The following is a 22918-nucleotide window of genomic DNA, read 5'->3' as shown; positions in this document are numbered from 1 at the left end:
AAAAAAAAAAAAAAAATGTTTAAAAAATTCTTCTGCGGCCCGGTACCAATCGGGCCACTGGTTGGGGACCACTGCTATAAAGCGCCATTCAGATAAAACTCGCGGGCCGCTCGAACATCAAATTTTCACATCATGGTGCGGGCCGCAAAATAACGTCTCGCGGGCCGTAATTGGCCCGCGGGCTGCGTGTTTGACACCCCTGTTCTAGAGCCACAGGTTGCTGATCCCCAACTTAAGTAGTAAAACATGACTAATGCTTCTTGCATTGTTCTCTCGACAGAACAAATGTCACAGTGTCCGTGTCCATGTAAGGCGTGTCCGTCATAAATAGACTCGGACATGATGATCCTCCCATAAGCCCAAAATCACAGAGATGGAACACCGGGACAATGTTTGACTCCCAAATAGACATGGCGTCACGGACATTGTGTGGACATCAGAATGGCTCCCTGGGGGCAATTGTCGAATTGTTTCTATTTGTAGCCGTGTAGTACACAGACCAAATACTCAGTGCATACTAATAGTACACCATGAAGGACATGGAAACTATTTGATTGGTTATGAGCTCGGTGAGGTATAATAACCTCTGACACATGATGCGTACGACAGAGCGTTCCTCAAGCCATATATCATATGAAGTTATCATTCATTTATAATTGAGTAAATGATTGGTTATTGAATGAATATCAATAAGACGGACTTTAAATAAATATGTGATCAGGATTTTATGCGGCCGATTCCGATACTGTTGATCCATGAACGAAATCGGCCGATACTAATCACATGTACTTTATGAACTGTACGTTCTATAGTAAGTGCTAGTTACAGTGTAACAATGTCAACACAATATTTAAAGGCCTACTGAAATGAGATGTTCTTATTTAAACGGGGATAGCAGGTCCATTCTATGTGTCATACTTGATCATTTTGCGATTTTGCCATATTTTTGCTGAAAGGATTTAGTAGAGAACATCGACGATAAAGTTCGCAACTTTTGGTTGCTAATAAAAAAGCCTTGCCTGTACCAGAAGTAGCAGACGATGTGCGCGTGACATCACTGGTTGTAGGGCTCCTCACATCCTCACATTGTTTATAATGTGAGCCTCCAGCAGCGAGAGCTATTCGGACCGAGAAAGCGGCAATTTCCCCATTAATTTGAGCGAGGATGAAAGATTCGTGGATGAGGAAATTTAGAGTGAAGGACTAGAAAAAAAAGAAAAACAAAAGGCGATTGCAGTGAGAGCGATTCAGATGTTTTTAGACACATTTACTAGGATAATTCTGGCAAATCCCTTATCTGCCCATTGTGTTGCTAGTGTTTTAGTGAGTTAAATAGTTCCTGATAGTCGGAGGGGTGGGGCCACGGGTGTATTAATGGGTGTGTTGAGGGAAATGTTGTGGGAAGTCACGAAGCTGGAGCAGGAAAGAAACTCCGCTGATCTCCGGTAAGAGGCGACTTATAACCACAATTTTTACACAGAAAACTGCCGGTTGACATGTAGTCGGGATCCATGTTCGCTTGACCGCTCTGATCCATAGTAAAGCTTCACTTCCGGTAATTTTAAACAAGGAAACACCGTGTGTTTGTGTGGCTAAAAGCTAAAAGCTTCCCACCTCCATCTTTCTACTTTGACTTCTCCATTATTAATTGAACAAATTGCAAAAGATTCAGCAACACAGATGTCCAAAATACTGTGTAATTGCGCGATGAAAAGAGACGACTTTTAGCCGTAAGTGGTGCTGGGCTAATATGTCCCCTCCAACCAATAACGTCACAAACACGCGTCATCATACGCGTCATCATTCCGCGACATTTTTAACAGGAAACTCCACGGGAAATTTAGAATTGTATTTTAGTAAACTAAAAAGGCCGTATTGGCATGTGTTGCAATGTTAATATTCCATCATTGATATATAAACTATCAGACTGCGTGGTTGGTAGTAGTGGGTTTCAGTAGGCCTTTAAGCTACTTCTGTATTATATTTTATGACGTACAATTGTTTGAGCAAAATAAAGTCAATATTAGACAATAACCAAACAAACCTTTCAGAATAAATGTATTTAAGTTATCTCAAAACTTTGTGTTTCAATGAGTTCCCGGCGAGAAGACAAACACTGTCTTTGATCTTACCAATCAAAAGGGTTGTATAACTCCACTGTGTAGGATGGGAAGCAACATTAAGGTGTTCTGTTTCTTTCATGTATTGTAAAAAAAGAAAGATATTGTCTTGACCCAAGATCTACGAAGCGAAGAGGAAGCAGGACCTGACTCCCCTACAGGGACCTTTTTTTGAACTGTTTTACAAACTTTTCTGTGAACTCTTTACAGCCTTTCCTTTGAACTGTTCTGTAACCAAAAGGCGATGGCTGTTTACGACCCCCGCACCTTCGAAATAGCTGTTACCATGTAATCAGAGAAAGTCCAAATAAAAGAGAAGGCGTACAATCTTTCGACAGAACGGGATGGAGACTCTACAAGAATACAACCCAGAGGCGCTCTCCTCAATTGAGCCAAATTTAATTATGTCTTTGTTTAATTCCTTGCTTCTTGTCTTGTTTAATAGATGTCATCAGTGTTTGAACCTGACAAAAACAACCACATACTTCTCATTTTAATTCCGCGGTCACCTGCGAGGTTTCTCATCGGGCTCATTGGGTTGAGATTTTCTTGCCCTGATGTGGGATCTGATGGATGTCTTTGTAGCTTGTGCAGGCCTTTGAGACATTTGTGATTAAGGGCTATGTAAGTAAACTTTGATTGAGTGATTGAATGATTTTTGCCCTTGAAAAGGAAATTACTTCCAAATTTGTAAAAATTTATAAAAATGACGATAAAAAAACAATTACGAAAAACAGGTTAGACGTATGAAGATTAAAAAAATAAAATAAAATAAAATAATTATATAAAAAAAAGATACAAATAAAAGTAATATAGGGTAAATATATAATAAAATAAATATAACAAAATAAAAGTTCTATTTTGGTTTCATCTGATCACATGACATTCTCCCAATCCTCTGCTGTATCATCCATGTATCCATTTTGGTATAAACTCAACTTGTCGTGTTTGGAGGAAGAATACTGAGTTGCATCCCAAGAACACCAAACCTACTGTGAAGCATGGGGGTGGAAACATCATGCTTTGGGGCTGTTTTTCTGCTAAGGGGACAGGACGATTGATCCGTGTTAAGGAAAGAATGAATGGGGCCATGTATCGTGAGAGTTTGAGCCAAAACCTCCTTCCATCAGTGAGAGCTTTGAATGATTGACCAAATACTTATTTTCCACCATAATTTACAAATAAATTCTTTAAAATTCCTACAATGTGAATTCCTGGATTTTTTTCCCCCACATTCTGTCTCTCACAGTTGAAGTGTACCTATGATGAAAATGACAGACCTCTGTCATCATTTTAAGTGGGAGAACTTGCACAATCGGTGGCTGACTAAATACTTTTTTGCCCCACTGTAAGTCAAATTATTATTTTTTATTTGATGCTTACAGTAAATCTCTCTATCAACTTGAGGTTGATATAAAGTTAAAAAAAAACAGGTTTTATGCCTTTTCTGTCAAAGACAACTTTGTTTTTTTTATAGTAAAACTGAAATATGCAGTATTTAGATAGCTAGATAGATAGATAGATAGATAGATAGATGGATAGATGGATTGATAGATAGTACTTTATTGATTCCTTTAGGAGAGTTCTTTTATTTAGCAATTAAAGCCCTCCAAGATCAATAATGCAGGACCCCATTGATTTAAATTATTTAATTTTTTTGAGTAATCACAGTGAAAAGTTGAATAAAATCCTAAAAAATATATTTGAGATCCGAATGTTTCCCCACTCATAAAGCAAAACATTTTTATTAGTTTTTTTTTTTACTTTTAACACTTAAATTTAAAGATCAACTTCAGATATGTGTCGATTTTAAGTTAGAACTATTATATTGTTTGTTTTATGCTCTTTTGTCTTTTTTCCACATAAAACATTTTAAAGTGATAATTTTTAAGTAATAACTCATTACAACATAGATTTTTTTTCCTTTTTTTTGAGCAATGGAAAAAAAAAAAAAAAAGACAAAAGGAAAAAAAAACTGCCTGCATTGCAGCTTTGTGTCAACATTGCCACTTTTTCTCATTAGATTTCACCTCATAACACTTTTTTAAAATGTTTTATTTTTATTTTTGCAATATTATCAATTTTGCAATTTTTGCAGAATGTGTGGCGGGCTGGTAAAAGATTAGAAAGCGACGATTTCCCCATTAATTTGAGCGAGGATGAAAGACTCGTGGATGAGGAAAGTGAGTGAAGGACTAAAAGAAAAAAAAAAGACTATACAGTGGGAGCGATTCAGATGTTATTAGACAAATTTACTAGGATAACTCTGGAAAATCCCTTATCTGCTTAGTGTGTCACTAGTATTTTAGTGAGATTATAAGGTCGTACTTGTACAACCTGAAGGTCGGCCCCGCACCTTTCTTCAGCACCAGTCGACAGGTGGTGGCGATGCCCACCTCTGCCCTTCGCAAGGGACCCTCTTCAAGACACGATCTTTTGAAATGAACGCTGCATAATACACTGTACTTTGTGTGTGTGGTCCAATCCAACCATGTTTGCTTGACCGCTCTGTTCCATAGTAAAGCTTCCCCGTCATCTTTCGGGAACGTAAACAATGAAACACCGGCTGTGTTTGTGTTGCTAAAGCCGGCCGCAAATCACCGCTTCCCACCTACAGCTTTCTTCTTTGACGTCTCCATTATTCATTGAACAAATTGCAAAAGATTCAGCAACACAGATGTCCATAATACTGTGGAATTACGCGATGAAAACAGACGACTTATAGCTGGGAACGGTGCTAGAACAAAATGTCCTCTACAATGCGTGACGTCACCGCGTAGTTTTAGCAGGATACTTCCGCGCGAAATTTAAAATTGCAATTTAGTAAACTAAACCGGCCATATTGGCATGTGTTCCAAAGTTAATATTTCATATACAACAACCTATCTGGATTTGATAAGAGAATCGGTTTGATAAGAGGATTCGATAATGGGCTCGAACTCGATAATTTCTTATCAAACATCATCCCTAGCTGTGAGGGTGTTTTTCAGTCGAACTGGAACTGGGAAACTAGTCAGGATAGAAGGAAAGATAAATGCAGCAATGTACACAGACATCCTGGATGAAAACCTGCTCCAGAGCACTCTTGAACTCAGACTGGGGTGACGGTTCCTCTTACAGCTGGACAAGGACATTAACCACACAGATAAGGTATCAAAGGAATGGCTGCCGGACAACTCTGTAAATGTCTTTGAGTGGCCCAACCAGAGCCCAGACTTTAATCCGACTTAACATCTCTGGAACTGAGCTGAAAATAGCTTATGCCTCCCATTCAATGTGATGGAGCTTGAGAGGTGCTGCAAAGAGGAATGGGCGAAGCTGCCCAAAGATTGGTGTGCCAAGTTTGTGGCATCATTTAAAAAAAATCTTGAGGCTGTCGTTGAAAACACCCACCTGTATCTGCAATCTTGCTCTTTCTGTCTTTACTCAAAGCTTGAGTTTATGAATAAGGGCAGGAAAGTGGATTGACTGGTAAACCAAGAGTATAGTGCTCTCTTTACCATGGCAGTTTTAGAAAAACGACAAGCAGTAGAAAATGGATGGATGGATGGATCTAATTACTGCAGATGCTGTGCCTATTTACCTCCTGCCTCCCCTCACTCAAGAGCAAGATCACAAAATACCTAAACTTTTCCACCTGGGGCAAGACTTCCATCGTAACTCGAAGGTATGGTTGCCGAATGAGAACCATCCATCCATCTTATTCCGCTTATCCGAGGACGGGTCGCGGGGGCAGCAGCTTAAGCAGGGAAGCACAGTCTTCCCTCTCCCCAGCCACTTCGTCCAGCTCTTCCCGGGGGATCCCAAGGCGTTCCCAGGTAAGCTGGGAGACATAGTCTTCCCAATGTGTCTTGGGTCTTCCCTGTGGCCCCCTATCAGTCGGACATGCCCAAAACACCTGCCTAGGGAGGCGTTCGGGTGGGATCCTGACCATATACCCGAACCACCTCAACTGGCTCCTCTCGAAGTGGAGGAGCAGCAGCTTTACTTTGAGCTCCTCCCGGATGGCAGAGCTTCTCACCCTATCTCTGATGAGGAGGATACTCATTTCGGCCACTTGTACCCGTTATCCTGTCCTTTCGGTCATAACCCAAAGCTCATGACCATAGGTGAAGATGGGAATGTAGATCGACCGGTAAACTGAGAGCTTTGCCTTCCGGCTCAGCTCCTTCTTCACCACAACGGATCGATACAGCGTCCGCATTACTGAAGACGCCGCACCGATCTGCCTGTCGATCTCACAATCCACTCTTCCGTCACTCGTGAACAAGACTTAGAGGTACTTGGACTCCTCCACTTGGGGCAGGGTCTCCTCCCCAACCCGGTTAAGGCACTCCACCCATTTCCGGGCGAGAACCATGGACTCGGACATGGAGGTGCTGATTCTCATCATCATAGCCTCAGATTAGAAAGTGCAAGGTCTCATCCCTGAATATTCATACTGTGAATCAACCAAGTAAACCCTTGAGATTAACATCTGCAAATACAAAGACAAAATCCTGAATTCCCCAAACTTGACACCATCACCGACTTGGTTCGCGCCAACAAACTACGTCCATAAAGGTTTTGAACAGAATATTTGACACAGGCCAGCTCTGGTGGAGGCCAGTGCCATGGTCCACAGCGTTTTCCAAGCCCACAAAGTGCATGTGAATCGGTTGGGAAAACTCCAGTGCACCCTTCAGCACCCTTGCCGGGATGTAGAGCTGGTAGAATGTTCCGCCACCAGAACAAAAAAACACATTGTTCCTCCTGTAGCAGAGGTTGGAATAGTCTTCTCTCCAGCACTCTGGAATGGACTTTCTCAAAAACTCTGAGAAGTGCCATTCTTGGAAAGGCGGACCACGACCCCAGTCTGCCAGAGTGACTTTTCCCCAGTTCCACGCAATGAGACAATAAGACAATCTTACAACATCCACAGCCATAGGAAGTGGATCTTTGCCACTGAAGACTTTTTTGACTCCCTCCACAACCTCAGCCATGGTGATGAACATTGGGTTTGGACTCTGCTTATGTGTTCCTACATTGATGACCACAGTGATATATGATGCAGATTGTAATATTGTTTACATTTGTGTTGATAAAAGACGCTAAATCAATCATCACAGCTCAGCAGTTAAACACAGACAAATAGTCAACAATACATTTATAACCTGCCGCCCGGATGCAGCTGAGATAGGCTCCAGCGACCCCGAAAGGAACAAGCAGTAGAAAATGAATGGATGGATAGACACTTGTAACCTTTTTTACTTTCAGTGTAAAATAAAAACAAGATATAATAAATCAAGAGATGATAACAGGCGTCATAACTTAATTTTTGCAAATCCATCGTAGTTTCCTATGGACGTGGGCCTACAGGCAAACAAACAAAGTAATCATCTCAATTACTGTAACATATTATTTTCAGGTCTTCCTATGTTTAGCATTAAAAGATTACATCCATCCATCCATCCATCTTATTCCACTTATCCGAGGTCGGGTCGCGGGGGCAGCAGCCTAGGCAGTGAAGCCCAGACTTCCCTCTCCCCAGCCACTTCGTCTAGCTCTTCCCGGGGGATCCCGAGGCGTTCCCAGGCCAGCCGGGAGACAGTCTTCCCAACGTGTCCTGGGTCTTCCCCGTGGCCTCCTACCTCATCTGGCTCCTCTGGATGTGGAGGAGCAGCGGCTTTACTTTGAGTTCCTCCCGGATGACAGAGCTTCTCACCGTATCTCTAAGGGAGAGCCCCGCCACATGGCGGAGGAAAGTCATTTCGGCCGCTAGTACCCGCGATCTTATTCTTTCGGTCATGACCTAAAGCTTATGACCATAAGTGAGGATGGGAACGTAGATCGACCGGTAAATTGAGAGCTTTGCCTTCCGGCTCAGCTCTTTCTTCACCACAACGGATCGGTACAACGTCCGCATTACTGAAGACGCCGCACCGATCCGCCTGTCAATCTCACGATCCACTCTTCCCTCACTCGTGAACAAGACTCCTAGGTACTTGAACTCCTCCACTTGGGGCAGGGTCTCTTCCACAACCCGGAGATGGCATTCCACCCTTTTCCGGGCGAGAACCATGGACCTTGGAGGTGCTGATTCTCATTCCGGTCGCTTCACACTCGGCTGCGAACCGATCCAGTGAGAGCTGAAGATCCCGGCCAGATGAAGCCATCAGGACCACATCATCTGCAAAAAGCAGAGACCTAATCCCGCGGCCACCAAACCGGAACCCCTCAACGCCTTGACTGGGCCTAGAAATTCTGTCCATAAAAGTTATGAACAGAATGGGTGACAAAGGACAGCCTTGGCAGAGTCCAACCCTCACTGGAAACGTGTTCGACTTACTGCCGGCAATGCGGACCAAGCTCTGGCACTGATCATACAGGGAGCGGACTGCCACAATAAGACAGTCCGATACCCCATACTCTTTGAGCACTCCCCACAGGAATTCCCGAGGGACACGGTCGAATGCCTTCTCCAAGTCCACATAGCACATGTAGACTGGTTGGGCAAACTCCCATGTACCCTCAAGGACCCTGCCAAGAGTATAAAAGATTACAGTTTGAACAAAATATGGCTGCTCGACTTTTGACAAGAACAAGAAAGTTTGATCATATTACGCCTATACTGGCTCACCTACACTGGCTTCCTGTGCACTTAAGATGCGATTTCAAGGTTTTACTACTTACGTATAAAATACTACACGGTCTAGCTCCATCCTATCTTGCTGATTGTATTGTACCATATGTCCCGGCTAGAAATCTATGTTCCAAAAACTCTGCCTTATTAGTGATTTCCAGAGCCCAAAAAAAGTCCGCGGGCTATAGAGCGTTTTCCAACTGGGCTCCAGTACTCTGGAATGCCCTCCCGGTAACAGAGATACTAGAAGCATTTAAATCCCATTTTAAAACTAATTTGTATACTCTAGTCTTTAATCAGTGGTTCATAAACTTGGTTCGATCGAACCCTAGGGGTTCGGCGGAGCCTCTGCTGCTGAGGTCAAGACACACCCAACTCATTGTGTAACTAAAAACTTGTCCCTATCGGCGAATTATGGATACTCCCAAACAATTTTTCCTTTTTTTTCCATCAGATTTGCAGGTGTGTAATTTGTTGTGAATTCATGCACTGTTTGTGTTGTTCTTTGAACAAGGTGATCTTTATTTTGTGAACCAGTAAAAAAAACATAACTTTGTCTTGAATTAAAAAAATTTTTTTTCCATTTTTCACTAAAGAAGGGTTTGGTGAAGCCGCATATAAAACTAGTGGGGTTCGGTACCTCCAACAAGGTTAAGAACCACTGCTTTTAATAGACCCCCCTTTTAAGTCAGTTGAACTGCCGTCTCTTTTCTGCTTTGGCCCTCTTCTCCTGTGTGGAGAGGTTATTAAGTGACCACAGATGACGCGCTAGCTGTTCAAAGTCGGGACCCGGGGTGGACCACTCATCTGTGCATTAGTTGGGGACATCCCTGCACTGCTGACTTGTTTCCACTCAAGATGATCCCCTGCTGACCCCACTATGGACTGGTCTCTTACACTATTAACTAGATCCACTCGATGTCCATTGCACAGGTCGCCCAGGGACGGTTCCCACATCTGCGGTCCTCTCCAAGGTTTCTAATTGTATCTCATTGGGTTGAGTTTTTTCTTGCCCTGGTGTGGGATCTGAGCTGAATATGTCGTTGTGGCTTGTGCAGCCCTTTGAGACACTTGTGGTTAAGGGCTATATAAATAAACTTTGATTGATTGATTGATTGATTGATTGATAGATAAAGAAGTAGACAGGGTACTGTATTACGATTTAAGTCAAAGTTATCCAGGACCTCTTCTTTAGTTCTGTGTTAACCACAACAAGCACTTAAGATGTGAATATGCAATATCATGAAGCGGTATGGAAACATTATTGGGAGGATATTAATGCACTGGAGCTGCTTGGGAGCAGGACAGGTTTGGGGATGCAACATTATAGCCAACAACAGCATCCGCCCATTGACCAAAAAGAGGTCAGGGCTGATAAAATCCCCGCCCACTGACTAATTACTCATGTCTAAAAATGACATCATTGTGCATCCGACAATCCTGTGGAGATTCCGTGAGATCTAATCAAGTTATGAAGTAATAAAGTTGTTATCCAGCTTTGTTATAATTCATATTCACATCTTCAATGTTTGTCGTTGTTAAAATGGAAAATAATAAAGAGATTTTGGATATCTTTAACCTAAACCGTAGCACAGTCTTTTATGTTTGTTTACCCGCAAGCCCGAGTTCACGTGTGAATATTTTCAGGTACACTCAGCGTATTAAATGGATGGGCAAAAATTTCGTTTAGACCAGGGGTGTCAAACATAGGGTCCGCGGGCCGGATTAGGCCCGCAAACAGGTTTTATGCGGCCCGCGGGATTAGTTTGCTAATAATAAAAATGATTTAAACATTTTTTATGAAAGAAACTGCTGTTCTAAATGTGTCCACTAGGTGTCGCAATCAACGTTCCCTCTAAAGTACATGCCTGTGCAATTGCACACTGCTCAAGCGTCCTCTGCACACGGTCAAATATAGGCCGCGCACAAAATCGAAAAAAAAGATAAGCGCATAACAGTGTGCACGTCTGCCGTCACTCACGTGTGCCACTGAATGCTCAAGGAGTTTTGCCGTTTGCTCACACATATGAAAAATTGGAGGGAAAATTGGTCGCAATAGCAATTTTGAGTATCTATGTAGATTATGCTACATATGTAAAAAAAACTAATAAATAAATAAACCAAATTATGTTAGTACACCAGTCAAAGAAAACTAGCAAACTGCATGAATAACATCCTGTAATAATAATAATAATAATATATTTTATTTGTAAAAAGCACTTCACATTGAGTAAACAACTTCAAAGTGCTACAGTGTATTAAAAAATAAAAATATAATACAAATAAATAAAATAAAAACTAGGACAGCCTAATAGCTAGAACTAGTATGCATATATATAGAAAAAAAAGAAAGTTTTTATTAAAAAGAAGGGTTTTTAAGCCTTTTTTTTTAAAAGCGTCCACGGTCTGTGGTGCCCTCAGGTTGCCAGGGAGAGCGTTCCACAGACTGTAATTTGATTTTGACAAATAAAGATAGAATACTATTAACCACAACATGTAAGTGTAAAAAAACAAACAACAACATTATGATGTGCACATTTTCAGAAAGTGCTTGTTCTATTTTTAAACAAAGAAAACCATCTGAGGTTATCTTTATTTTTAAGTTATCGTGCCGGGATTTTACCAGTCCGGCTCACTTGGGAGTAGATTTTTCTCCATGTGGCCCCATATTTTAAAAGGAGTTTGACAGCCCTGGTTTAGACACTTCGTATGCATTGTCTTCATATTTGATTTTATTAAAAAAATAAAATAACAAAAAAAATAAATAAATAAAAAATTTAAATATATAAAAAAAAAAATATATATATATATACATACACACATACATATATATATATATACACATACATATATATATACACATACATATATATACATACATATATATATACACATACATATATATATACACATACATATATATATATATACATACATACATACATATACATACATACATACATATATATATATATATATATATATATATATTTGAAATAAGATTAACAAAACATTCTTAATTTTTTTGTTTTACTTTAAAAACAAAAAAATTGCGCTAGTTTTAAACAAAAAAGCGAGTGAACGAATGATCTTTCTAACCAACGTCATCTAAAACAGTGGTCCCCAACCACCGGGGCCGCAGAATAATTTTTTTTATTAAATCAACATAAAAAACACAAGATACACTTACAATTAGTGCACCAACCCAAAAAAAACCCTCCCTTTTTCATGACAAAAATAAAAAATAAAAATAATCCCACCCCCCTATGTTTTTTTTATTAAAACAACATAAAAACAGAAAATACACTTACAATTAGTGCACCAACCCAAAAACTTTCCCTCCTGGCCACGGGACAAATTATTAAGCGTTGACCGGTCCGCAGCTAAAAAAAAGGTTGAGGACTACTGATCTAAAACACAAATAATTCCAAATATATTCCTGATAATCATAAAGTACATAGACTAATAAATGTTGTTTTGATTTTTTTCTACAATTAATCCATATATAATAATAGTTGCCCTCCAAGCTTTCTCATTGTCCCATTGGGTTGCGTTTTTCCTTGCCCTGATGGGGGATCTGAGCAGAGGATGTTGTTGTGGCTTGTACAGCCCTTTGAGACATTTGTGATTTAGGGCTATATAAGTAAACATTGATTGAGTTATGTATAAACTAATTAAATAGTATATTTGTCATTTTTCATATAAAGTTGTTTACTTTTGCAATTTTGTTCCAAATACTCTTGATGTATAACACTTTAACATGCAAAGCTTTTTTAATTTGTTTTATTTTCTATTTGTACCTATTTACCTTTGTAAAGTTGTGATGAACTGCATGTTTATTGCTTTTCTTCCCATTAAAAATAACACATTAGACACCACTGGACAAATCGATTCATGCATTCATTCTAGTTAGTTTAGTGCAATGTTCAGTTGATGATCAAATGAGTTAGTTAAATGCAGTACTTAGTCAATACATTGTATGTAGTTATTGTATTGCAGTACTTTGTCAATACAGATAGTGTATACTTAACAGAATGCAAGTAGTTAGTGTACTGCAGTACTTCAAGAAGTACACTGAGATGAGATGAAGTGTGTGTGTGTGTGTGACCTGTTTGCATTTGTCTTCTGCTCCTTTCTTGTCGCCCTCAGCTTGCTCTGCTCGGTCGATGGCGTTCTCCTTATCCAGCTTCAGCATCTGCATCTTCTTCTTGATGGCCTCCATCTTGCCTTGATGAGTGAGTGGTCGGAGCAGAGAAAGAGCAGCACGGCAGGTCGGGAAACAAAGCGACTGACTGAGCGTTCGCACTCGCTGCTTCTTCCTTGTGGATCCTGTCTGTATTTAGACTCTCACACATGCTCATTCCATCCCTGTCACGCTGCTGGGGAGGGGTTGGGCTTCATCACTGCTCACACTTTTGATTTTCATCCACCGCATGTCCCCATCGGGGTCGCGAAGGTGCTGGAGCCTATCCCATCTGCACTCGGGCAGAAGGCGGTGCACACCCTGGACAAGTGGCCCTCTCATCACAGGGCCAACACAGATAGACAACATTCTTATATACATACTGTACTCTCATACACTTTGATACTTATATATGCACTCTATATTTACATACAATATATATACTGTCAGGTTCAAACACTGATGACCTCTATTAAACAAGACAAAAAGCAAAGAATTAAAGGCCTACTGAAACCCACTACTACCGACCACGCAGTCTGATAGTTTATATATCAATGATGAAATCTTAACATTGCAACACATGCCAATACGGCCGGTTTAGTTTACTAAATTACAATTTTAAATTTCCCGTGGAGTTTTTTGTTGAAAACGTCGCGGAATGATGACGCGTGCGCGTGACGGCTCGGGTTGGAGGGGACATATTAGCCCAGCACCACACACGGCTAAAAGTAGTCTCTTTTCATCGCATAATTACACAGTAATTTGGACATCTGTGTTGCTGAATCTTTTGCAATTTGTTCAATTAATAATGGAGACTATAAAGAATAATTCTGTTGGTGGAAAGCGGTGGATTGCAGCTGCCTTTAGCAACCAAAACACAGCCGGTGTTTCTTTGTTTGTTGTGAAGCTTTAACACAGAGCGGTCAAGCGAACATGTTTCTCTACATCAACCAGCAAGTTTTTGGATGGAAAATTGTGATATTAAGTCGGCTCTTACCAGAGACTTCAGTGGATTATGGGACCTCGTCCTGCAGCTCAAAAAGGCAGCTGTCATCTTGGCTCCTCGACTTCTCTCAGAGACACTGGCGTTCACCGCAGCCCTCCAACTTTCAATTATGACTTTACAATCTCAGTAAAACACTATTAAAGCAATAAGCAGATAAGGGATCTTCCAGGATTATCCTAGTAAATGTGTCTAATTACATCTGAAACGCCGCCGCCTGGAGCCGTCACCTTTTTTTTCTTTTTTCTAGTACTTCACTCTAAACGTCCTCATCCATGAATCTTTTATCCTCGCTCAAATGAATGGGGAAATTGTCGCTTTCTCGGTCCGAATAGCTCTAGCTACTGCTGGCTATGATTATAAACAGTGGAGTTTTACAAGCCTTTTGCTTGGTAGGATCAAAGACAGCTTTTGTCCTCTCGCAGGGCGAGCTGAACTCAATGTAACACAACATTTTGTGATAACTTAGATACAATTATTCTGACAGTATGCTTTATTTATTTTAATCAAAAAGGGGCAGTCAGGATTAATGGCTACAACGAGCGTGTTTTGTAGAAGCGGGGTTAGAAGCATGATACTGATCAAGCATGTTTCCCGAGGTCACAGTGGGACCCGCCCCACTATTTGGGAAGAGCTGCACTAAACTATGAAAATAATGAAATGCCTACAAAATATAGTCCTGCGTGCTGCAAATGGCCCACGGGGTGAGAGTTTGAGACTCCTGCTCTAATGGGGTCGTTGCCCCCACCAAGATGGCCGCCACATAAACATCGCTTAATATGGCTGCTACGGCACACTGACATATCTGGTTTACACAGTCGCGGTCAAAAGTTTACATACACTTGTAAAGAACATAATGTCTTGAGTTTCTAATCATTTCTACAACTCTCATTTTTTTGTGATAGAATGATTGGAGCACATACTTGTTGGTCACAAAAAACATTCATGAAGTTTGGTTATTTTATGAATTTATTATGGGTCTACTGAAAATGTGACCAAATCTGCTGGGTCAAAAGTATACATACAGCAATGTTAATATTTGATTACATGTCCCTTGGCAAGTTTCACTGCAATAAGGCGCTTTTGGTAGCCATCCACAAGCTTCCGGTTGAATGTTTGACCACTCCTCTTGACAAAATTGGTGCAATTCAGCTAAATTTGTTGGTTTTCGGACATGGACTTGCTTTTTCAGCATTGTCCACACGTTTTAATCAGGACTTTGGGAAGGCCATTCTAAAACCTTAATTCTAGCCTGATTTAGCCATTCCTTTACCACTTTTGACGTGTGTTTGGGGTCATTGCCCTATTGGAACACACAACTACGCCCACGACCCAACATCCAGGCTGATGATTTTAGGTTGTCCTGAACAAATTGGAGGAAATCCTCCTTTTTCATTGTCCCATTTACTCTCCATAAAGCACCAGTTCCATTGGCAGCAAAACAGGCCCAGAGCATAATACTACTACCACCATGCTTGACGGTAGGAATGGTGTTCCTGGGATTAAAAGCCTCACCTTTTGTCCTCCAAACATATTGCTGGGGATTGTGGTAAAACAGCAAAATTTTTGTTCTATCTCACCACAGAACTCTCCTCCAGCAGGCCTTATATTTGTCCATGTGATGTCATTGATCGCGACAGTATGTGTATATATATATATATATATATATATATATATATATATATATACACAGTGTGCACGTTCTTCCACTTAAAATAATGACAGAGGTCTGTAATTTTCATCATAGGTACACTTCAACTGTGAGAGACAGAATGTGAAAAAACATCCAGGAATTCGCATTGTAGGAATTTTAAAGAATTTATTTGTAAATTATGGTGGAAAATAAGTATTTGGTCGCTTCAAACAAGGAAGATCTCTGGCTCTCACAGACCTGTAACTTCTTCTTTAAGAAGCTCTTCTGTCCTCCACTCGTTACCTGTATTAATGGCACCTGTTTGAACTCGTTATCTGTATAAAAGACACCTGTCCACAGCCTCAAACAGTCGGACTCCAAACTCCACTATAGCCAAGACCAGAGTGCTGTCGAAGGACACCAGGAAAATAATTGTAGCCCTGCACCAGACTGGGAAGAGTGAATCTACAATAGGCAAGCAGCTTGGTGTGAAAAAATCAACAGCGGGAGCAATTATCAGAAAATGGAAGACATACAAGACCACTGATAATCTCCCTCGATCTGGGGCTCCACGCAAGATCTCATCCCGTGGGGTCAAAATGATCATGAGAACAGTGAGCAAAAATCACAGAACCACACGGGGGGACCTGGTGAATGACCTGCAGAGAGCTGGGACCAAAGTAACAAAGGTTACCATCAGTAACACACCACGACGACAGGGAAGCAAATCCTGCAGTGCCAGACGTGTCCCCCTGCTTTAGCCAGTGCATGTCCAGGCCCGTCTGAAGTTTGCCAGAGAGCACATGGATGATACAGCAGAGGTTAGGGAGAATGTCATGTGGTCAGATGAAACCAAAATCTAACTTTTTGATATAAAATCAACTGTTTGGAGGAAGAAGAATACTGAGTTGCATCCCAAGAACACCATATCTACTGTGAAGCATGGGGTGGAAACATCATGCATTGGGCTATTTTTCTGCTAAGGGGACAGGACAATTGATCCGTGTTAAGGAAAGAATGAATGGGCTATGTACCGTGAGATTTTGAGCCAAAAACTCCTTCCATCAGTGAGAGCTTTGAATGGTTGACCAAATACTTATTTCCCACCATAATTTACAAATAAATTCTTTAAAATTCCTACAATGTGAATTCCCGGATGTTTTTTCACATTCTGTCTCTCACAGTTGAAGTGTACCTATGATGAAAATTACAGACCTCTGTCATCATTTTAAGTGGGAGAACTTGCACAATCGGTGGCTGCATAAATACTTTTTTGCCCCACTGTATGTACACACATATACATATATATATATATATACATATACATATATATTTGATATAACCCAAGTTTTTTTAATTTTCTAGTTTCTCCTACGTTTTCCTGGACTGCCTTGCTTACTTTCTCACCTAAAACGGAATTATCTTCTTTGTAGTATTTGTTTTCTGACAAACATATTTGTTCCGTGACTTTTAGTATCGGTGTATTTCTTAGTTGTTGTAGATGTATGACTTGCGTACTTGTGATGGTTCAGTTAGCTACGTGGGTGCATATACAAGTTGTAATACAAACAAGAAGTAAAAGTACACGAGAAGAAGAATGGACGTGATGAAAATGTTTATTGCTGTATTGTAGTACACATCACGTGATTGAAAGCTGGATTTATGTCGGATGTATTGCAGTACTACTACTACACCATCACATCGCCAAAAGCAGTATTCGTTTAGAGCACCTTTAAGTAAAAGCTGAATAAAACAAACATGGAAGAGGATTACACTTTTAGTTGTGTGTAAAATATATTCTCAATGGCAGGACTGAAATTATATTTTTTAAATTAATGAAAAAGTGCACTTGTAGGACAAAGACATCAGCACGTACTTGTACTATAGAAATATTTCAAACCATGATATATATACTGAAAGCTGTGACCTAACATTAGGATCTCAGTAAACACAAATATTCTATCAAAATAGACAATGTGTAGACAGACATCCATAAACTATAATATTTATTTTGTATAAGGATGTTATATATATTCTGACACGTTTGCAAAGCAGCTTGAGAAACATAAAGAAGCTGCAACGCTAACGTCCGATATATTTGAAGGCACTGAATATTCTAATACTTTGGCAAGGCTTCAATTAATGAATATGATGTCAAATATAAACCATCCAAATTGAAGTAAAAAAAGAAGTACTTGAATATATTTAATATAAAAGCTATTTGTTCCATGTGAAATTGGCCGAAGGAACAATTGCATAGATTGTCTCGTCTTGTCACCATGATGGAAGAAGACACATACATACATACATAACAAGTACTTCAAGCGTATATTTATGTACTACACAAGTCCATTAAACGAACACTTTGAAGTTTTGAATGTGAAGCAAGCATAAATCTTTTCATGGATCACTTTTGACCTTTTATTGTTCCTGACCGTCTTCCCGCAGCTCCGAAGGCAAGAACTTGTACTGCTGCTGACGAATGGTGGCCAACTTCTTCCTGGCTTCGTCCAACTCTCGTTCTTTACGAAGCATCTCCTCCTGAGCCGCAATGATCTGGAAGCACATCACCATCCGTCATCAGTAGAGATGTCCGATAATGGCTTTTTTTTTGCCGATATATTGCAGGGGGCAATATGATCTGTGACGTAAACACTCCGTGCGAAAAATTAGCTTTTACTACTGTTTAATAAACGAGGCAAAATGCCGTAAAAAAAAAAATGAACGACGACTCGAGGCAGCAAAACTTCCTCGAATATATTTTGTATCGAATTACTCGAGAAATCGTTTCAGCTCTAGTTTGGATACGTTACATTAGTTTTGGGAATTCGACAAATTTGGTTATCGATCCAATATCAAGCACCGTATTTTCTGCACTATAAGGCGCACCTAAAAACTTAAAATTTCACCAAAAGCTGACAATGCGCATTATAATACGGTGCGCCTTATATATGGACCAATATTGAGCCACAAGAGGTCTCACAACTACAGTAAGCAGCCGCCGATTTCATTTTCCCCCGTAGTAGAAGCGCGCGGTGCATGCTGGGATATATGACTGCGCCAGGTATGCCGTTTTCATTTACATTTGTGTGTTTATTAGGGGTGTGCGAAAAAATCGATTCGAATACGAATCGAATACGTTGTGCGATTCAGAATCGATTCTCATTTTTTTTTAAACTATTTTTTATTTTTTTTTATATATCCAACAAAGCACTACACAGCAATACCATAACAATGCAATCCAATTCCAAAACCAAACCTGACCCAGCAACACTCAGAATTGCAATAAACAGAGCAATTGAGAGGAGACACAAACACGACACAGAACAAACCAAAAGTAGTGAAACAAAAAAGGAATATTATCAACAACAGTATCAATATTAGTTATAATTTCAGAATGGCAGTGATTAAAAACCCCTCATTGACATTATCATTAGATATTTATTAAAATAAAAATAAAAGAACAATAGTGTCACAGTGGCTTACACTTGCATTGCATCTCATAAGCTTGACAACACACTGTGTCCAATGTTTTGCACAAAGATAAAAAAAAGTCATATTTTTGGTTGGTTTAATAGTTAAAACAAATGTACATTATTGCAATCAGTTGATAAAACATTGTCCTTTACAATTATAAAAGCTTTTTTTTTTTTTTAAATCTACTACTCTGCTAGCATGTCAGCAGACTGGGATAGATCCTGCTGAAATCCTATGTATTAAATGAATACAGAATAGTTTTGAATCGGAAAAATAACCTTTTTGAATCGAGAATCGAATCGAATCGAAAAAAATCGATATATTATCGAATCGTGACCTTAAGAATCGCTATTAACTCGAATCGTGGGACACCCTAAGATTCGCAGCCCTAGTGTTTATGTAAAGGCCCCAAAATGGCTCGTATTGAGAGACATGATTTCAGGAAAGGGCTTCACGGTGGCAGAGGGGTTAGTGCGTCTGCCTCACAATACAAAGGTCCTGAGTAGTCCTGGGTTCAATCCCGGCCTCGGGATCTTTCTGTGTGGAGTTTGCATGTACTCCCCGTGAATGCGTGGGTTCCCTCCGGGTATTCCGGCTTCCTCCCACCTCCAAAGACATGCACCTGGGGATAGGTTGATTGGCAACACTAAATTGGCCCTAGTGTGTGAATGTGAGTGTGAATGTTGTCTATCTGTGTTGGCCCTGCGATGAGGTGGCAACTTGTCCAGGGTGTATAACGCCTTCCGCCCGATTGTAGCTGAGATAGGCACCAGCGCCCCCCGCGATCCCAAAGGGAATAAGCGGTAGAAAATGGATGGATGAATGGATTTCAGGAAAGCAGGAATTGTCACTGAACTGCTGGACAACAGCAGCGACACTGACTCCATTTACGACGTCTCGAAATAGTGCAAAGCAATAATAATATATCAAATAACTCAACGTTGCTCAAATGTTAATGTCACACAACACAACACACAAAATAAACATGCAAAGCTCACTTTATTAAGTTATTCCTCATCCACGAATCCCTCAAATTTTTCTTCTTCAGTGTCCAAATTAAACATGCCACAAGAGGTCTCGCAACTACGGTAAGCAGCCGCCGACTTCATTTTCCTCCGTAGAAGAAGCGCGCGGTGCATGCTGGGATATATGACGTCATTAATGGAGAAGCTTTAGATGGTTTGTTTGACAGAGAACCAGAAATGCTGTAAATTCTTACAGTACTTCATAAAGGTATGTCACTTGCTAGTAGTACATTGCACCGTATTGTTTTGATACATCATTTGTTATCTAGAAGTTAGTTTTTTTAATTCAACATGTCAAAATTGTGCTCTTTTCTGTGATTTTATTTAGTTTCAATAAGGAACATTGATTTGAGATATGATTATTGTAGGTGAAAAAGAGACTCAAAAGACGAGGTACCGCTGTATCTAAGTTAAAGTTAAAGTACCAATGATTATCTCACACACACTCGGTGTGGCGAAATTATTCTCAGCATTCGACCCATCATTCTTGTTCACCCCCTGGGAGGTGTGGGGAGCAGTGAGCAGCAGCGGTGGCCACGCCCGGGAATCATCTTTAGTGATTCAACCCCCAATTCCAATCTTTGATGCTGAGTGCCAAGCAGGGAGGTAATGGGTCCCATTTTTATAGTCCTTGGTATGACTCCGCCAGGGTTGAAACTCACAACCTACCGATCTCAGGGCTGACACTCTAACCCAGGGGTGTCAAACTCATTTTAGATCGGAGGCCACATGGACAAAAATGTACTCCTAAGTGGGCCGAACTAGTAAAATCATGGCAACTTAAAAATAAAGACATTTTCAGATTTTTTTCCTTTGTTTGAAAATAGAACAGGCACCGATGTACAAATCATAATATTGTTTGGTTTATCAAGATGAACAAATATATATCAAAATCAAAATACAGGTTGTTATATATGTAGTATGATCATTTTCCTCGACTGATGTACTAACATCATGTGGTTTATTTTGTACATATGTAGCATCATTTACAAAGATACCAAGAATTGCTATTGTGACATCTAGTGGACACATTTAGAACAGCTGTTTCTCTCATTCAAAAATATCAGGTTAATTTTTATACTTCGCAAACTCATGCCACGGGCCGGATGAAACTTGTTCGCAGGCCTGATCCTGCCCTCGGGCCGTACGTTTAACACCCTTGCTCTAACCACTAGGCCACTGAGTAGGTAATTTAGTAACCGTAATGAAGGTATCAACAATAATTATTGATTATTATGAAATGAGTTGTATACTACCCGCGACCCCGAAAGGGAATAAGCGGTAGAAAATGGATGGATGGATGGAGTTGTATACTAAATGAGTTGAAGGTGTACTCACCTGAGCAATGCCCCCCACCATCTTGCTTTTGACTACCACAGCCTGGTCGTCTTGAGCGTCAAACGCTGCTTTCTGAGCTGCTTTTACCAGATTATCAGAAGCTCTCTTCACAGCGTTACCTGCAGCCTACGAACACAAACACACAAACACATGTTTAATACACACACAGTATAGCAAAGTGTCAAAATACTGTCCAAGCCGGACTGAAATAGCCATATAAAATACAGCAAAATAATGTTGAAAGGATTTAGTCAATAAAATCATGTGACCACAAAGTTTCTTTACTTTTGCTTTGTGGGTTATTTTAGTGTCTTTCTATTATGTTTTTTTTTTTTTTTGTTTTTATCACTTTCTTATATCCCGATGGTGGCCAATGTGTTTCACAATACAAATAGGTTAAAACAAACAAGAAGAGGGTAAAAATTAATACATACAGTACATATTTAGATGATCACTCCATTTTTTATAATTTTGGCACTTCCAGAATTATGATTGCTGGTTAACATTTAAGATTAGTACGCTGGAGCAAGACCATTAACGGTCTTAAACAGAAACAGGGGGACTCTCAAATTAACTGTAAACCAACAAGGGAGACAGTGGAGAGAATAGATAAATAGTAATATGAACATGTTTTGGAGCATTGGCGAGAAGGAAAGCATCTAGGTTTTGTACTACTGAAACTGGTAGAGGAGAGGATGATTTATTCCATTAGCGGGCATTATAATAGCCTAGTCTCCAACTAAAGGTGCTCAACACCTATCTGTTCAATCCACCGTCTGTCCTCTCTGCCTGCCTAAACACTGACTACATGCGTTCTGAATACGCACTGGTGATTGGCTGTTGCCTGCACTCTGAATACGCCTTGCTGATTGGCTGTTACCTGCGCTATAAATACGTACTGCTGATTGGTTGTTACCGATCTGCGTGTAACCAATCAGATGGTTCTGTGGGTGGGGCAATGCTGGGTGCTGCAGAGACGTACTGACAGAGGCAGAGGCAGAACGAAGCGGAGCAGCTCGTTGAGACTTTAGTTTAGGCGGTGGCTCTTTGTTGTTAAGGCGGCCACTGCATGAAACCCTTGTCTGGAGATAATTAAACCTAATGTAGAGTGAGAATAGAACAGGCTCAAGGATTGAACCCTGGAGTTTGCCAGATGAAAGGGAAGCAACTGTATAGGAAAATCATGAATCATTACTGAAAATGTTCTGTTGGAGAGATATGAAGTTAACCATTTAAGAAGCACAGCCACATAGCCAACGCAGTGCTATAGGCAGGAGATGAGGACCGCATTGTCCACGGTGTCAAAAGAAAAACAGGACTTTTGGTGACGAGGGCTGTGAGAACATTGTTGTGCTTTCAATATTGTGAATTTTGTGCTATGACGAGTCTTAAAACCTGACTGAAACTTGTGTGTGATATCGTGTAGGGACTTTATAAAGAACAAAGCTGGAACCAATGGTGTCCATAACTACTTTCAATAGTCTGGCAAGTGTAATGTCTAGTGGGGGTTCACTGCT

At 40.3% G+C, this 22918-nt stretch overlaps 2 protein-coding genes across 3 annotated transcripts in view; both read right to left on the bottom strand.

Moving 5' to 3' along the window:
- tpm2 (tropomyosin 2 (beta)) overlaps positions 1-13087 on the bottom strand; it is a 32559-nt gene extending 19472 nt beyond the window's left edge. The window contains exon 1 of the mRNA XM_061876864.1: positions 12851-13087. Coding sequence (XP_061732848.1) covers positions 12851-12964 — 114 coding nt within the window. The 5' untranslated portion in view covers positions 12965-13087. The remainder of the gene's footprint in view (positions 1-12850) is intronic.
- Positions 13088-17159: 4072 nt separating this feature from the next.
- tln1 (talin 1) overlaps positions 17160-22918 on the bottom strand; it is a 149777-nt gene continuing 144018 nt past the window's right edge. For both annotated transcript variants that reach the window (XM_061876862.1, XM_061876863.1), the window contains 2 exons: positions 21402-21527; positions 17160-18117 (listed from right to left, as the gene is read on the bottom strand). In XM_061876862.1, coding sequence (XP_061732846.1) covers positions 17983-18117; positions 21402-21527 — 261 coding nt within the window. In that variant the 3' untranslated portion in view covers positions 17160-17982. The remainder of the gene's footprint in view (positions 18118-21401; positions 21528-22918) is intronic.

The sequence above is a fragment of the Nerophis ophidion genome, linkage group LG17, assembly GCF_033978795.1.
Source record: "Nerophis ophidion isolate RoL-2023_Sa linkage group LG17, RoL_Noph_v1.0, whole genome shotgun sequence".
In the NCBI taxonomy this organism is placed as follows: domain Eukaryota; kingdom Metazoa; phylum Chordata; class Actinopteri; order Syngnathiformes; family Syngnathidae; genus Nerophis; species Nerophis ophidion.
This window is presented reverse-complemented; position numbering and strand designations above follow the sequence as displayed.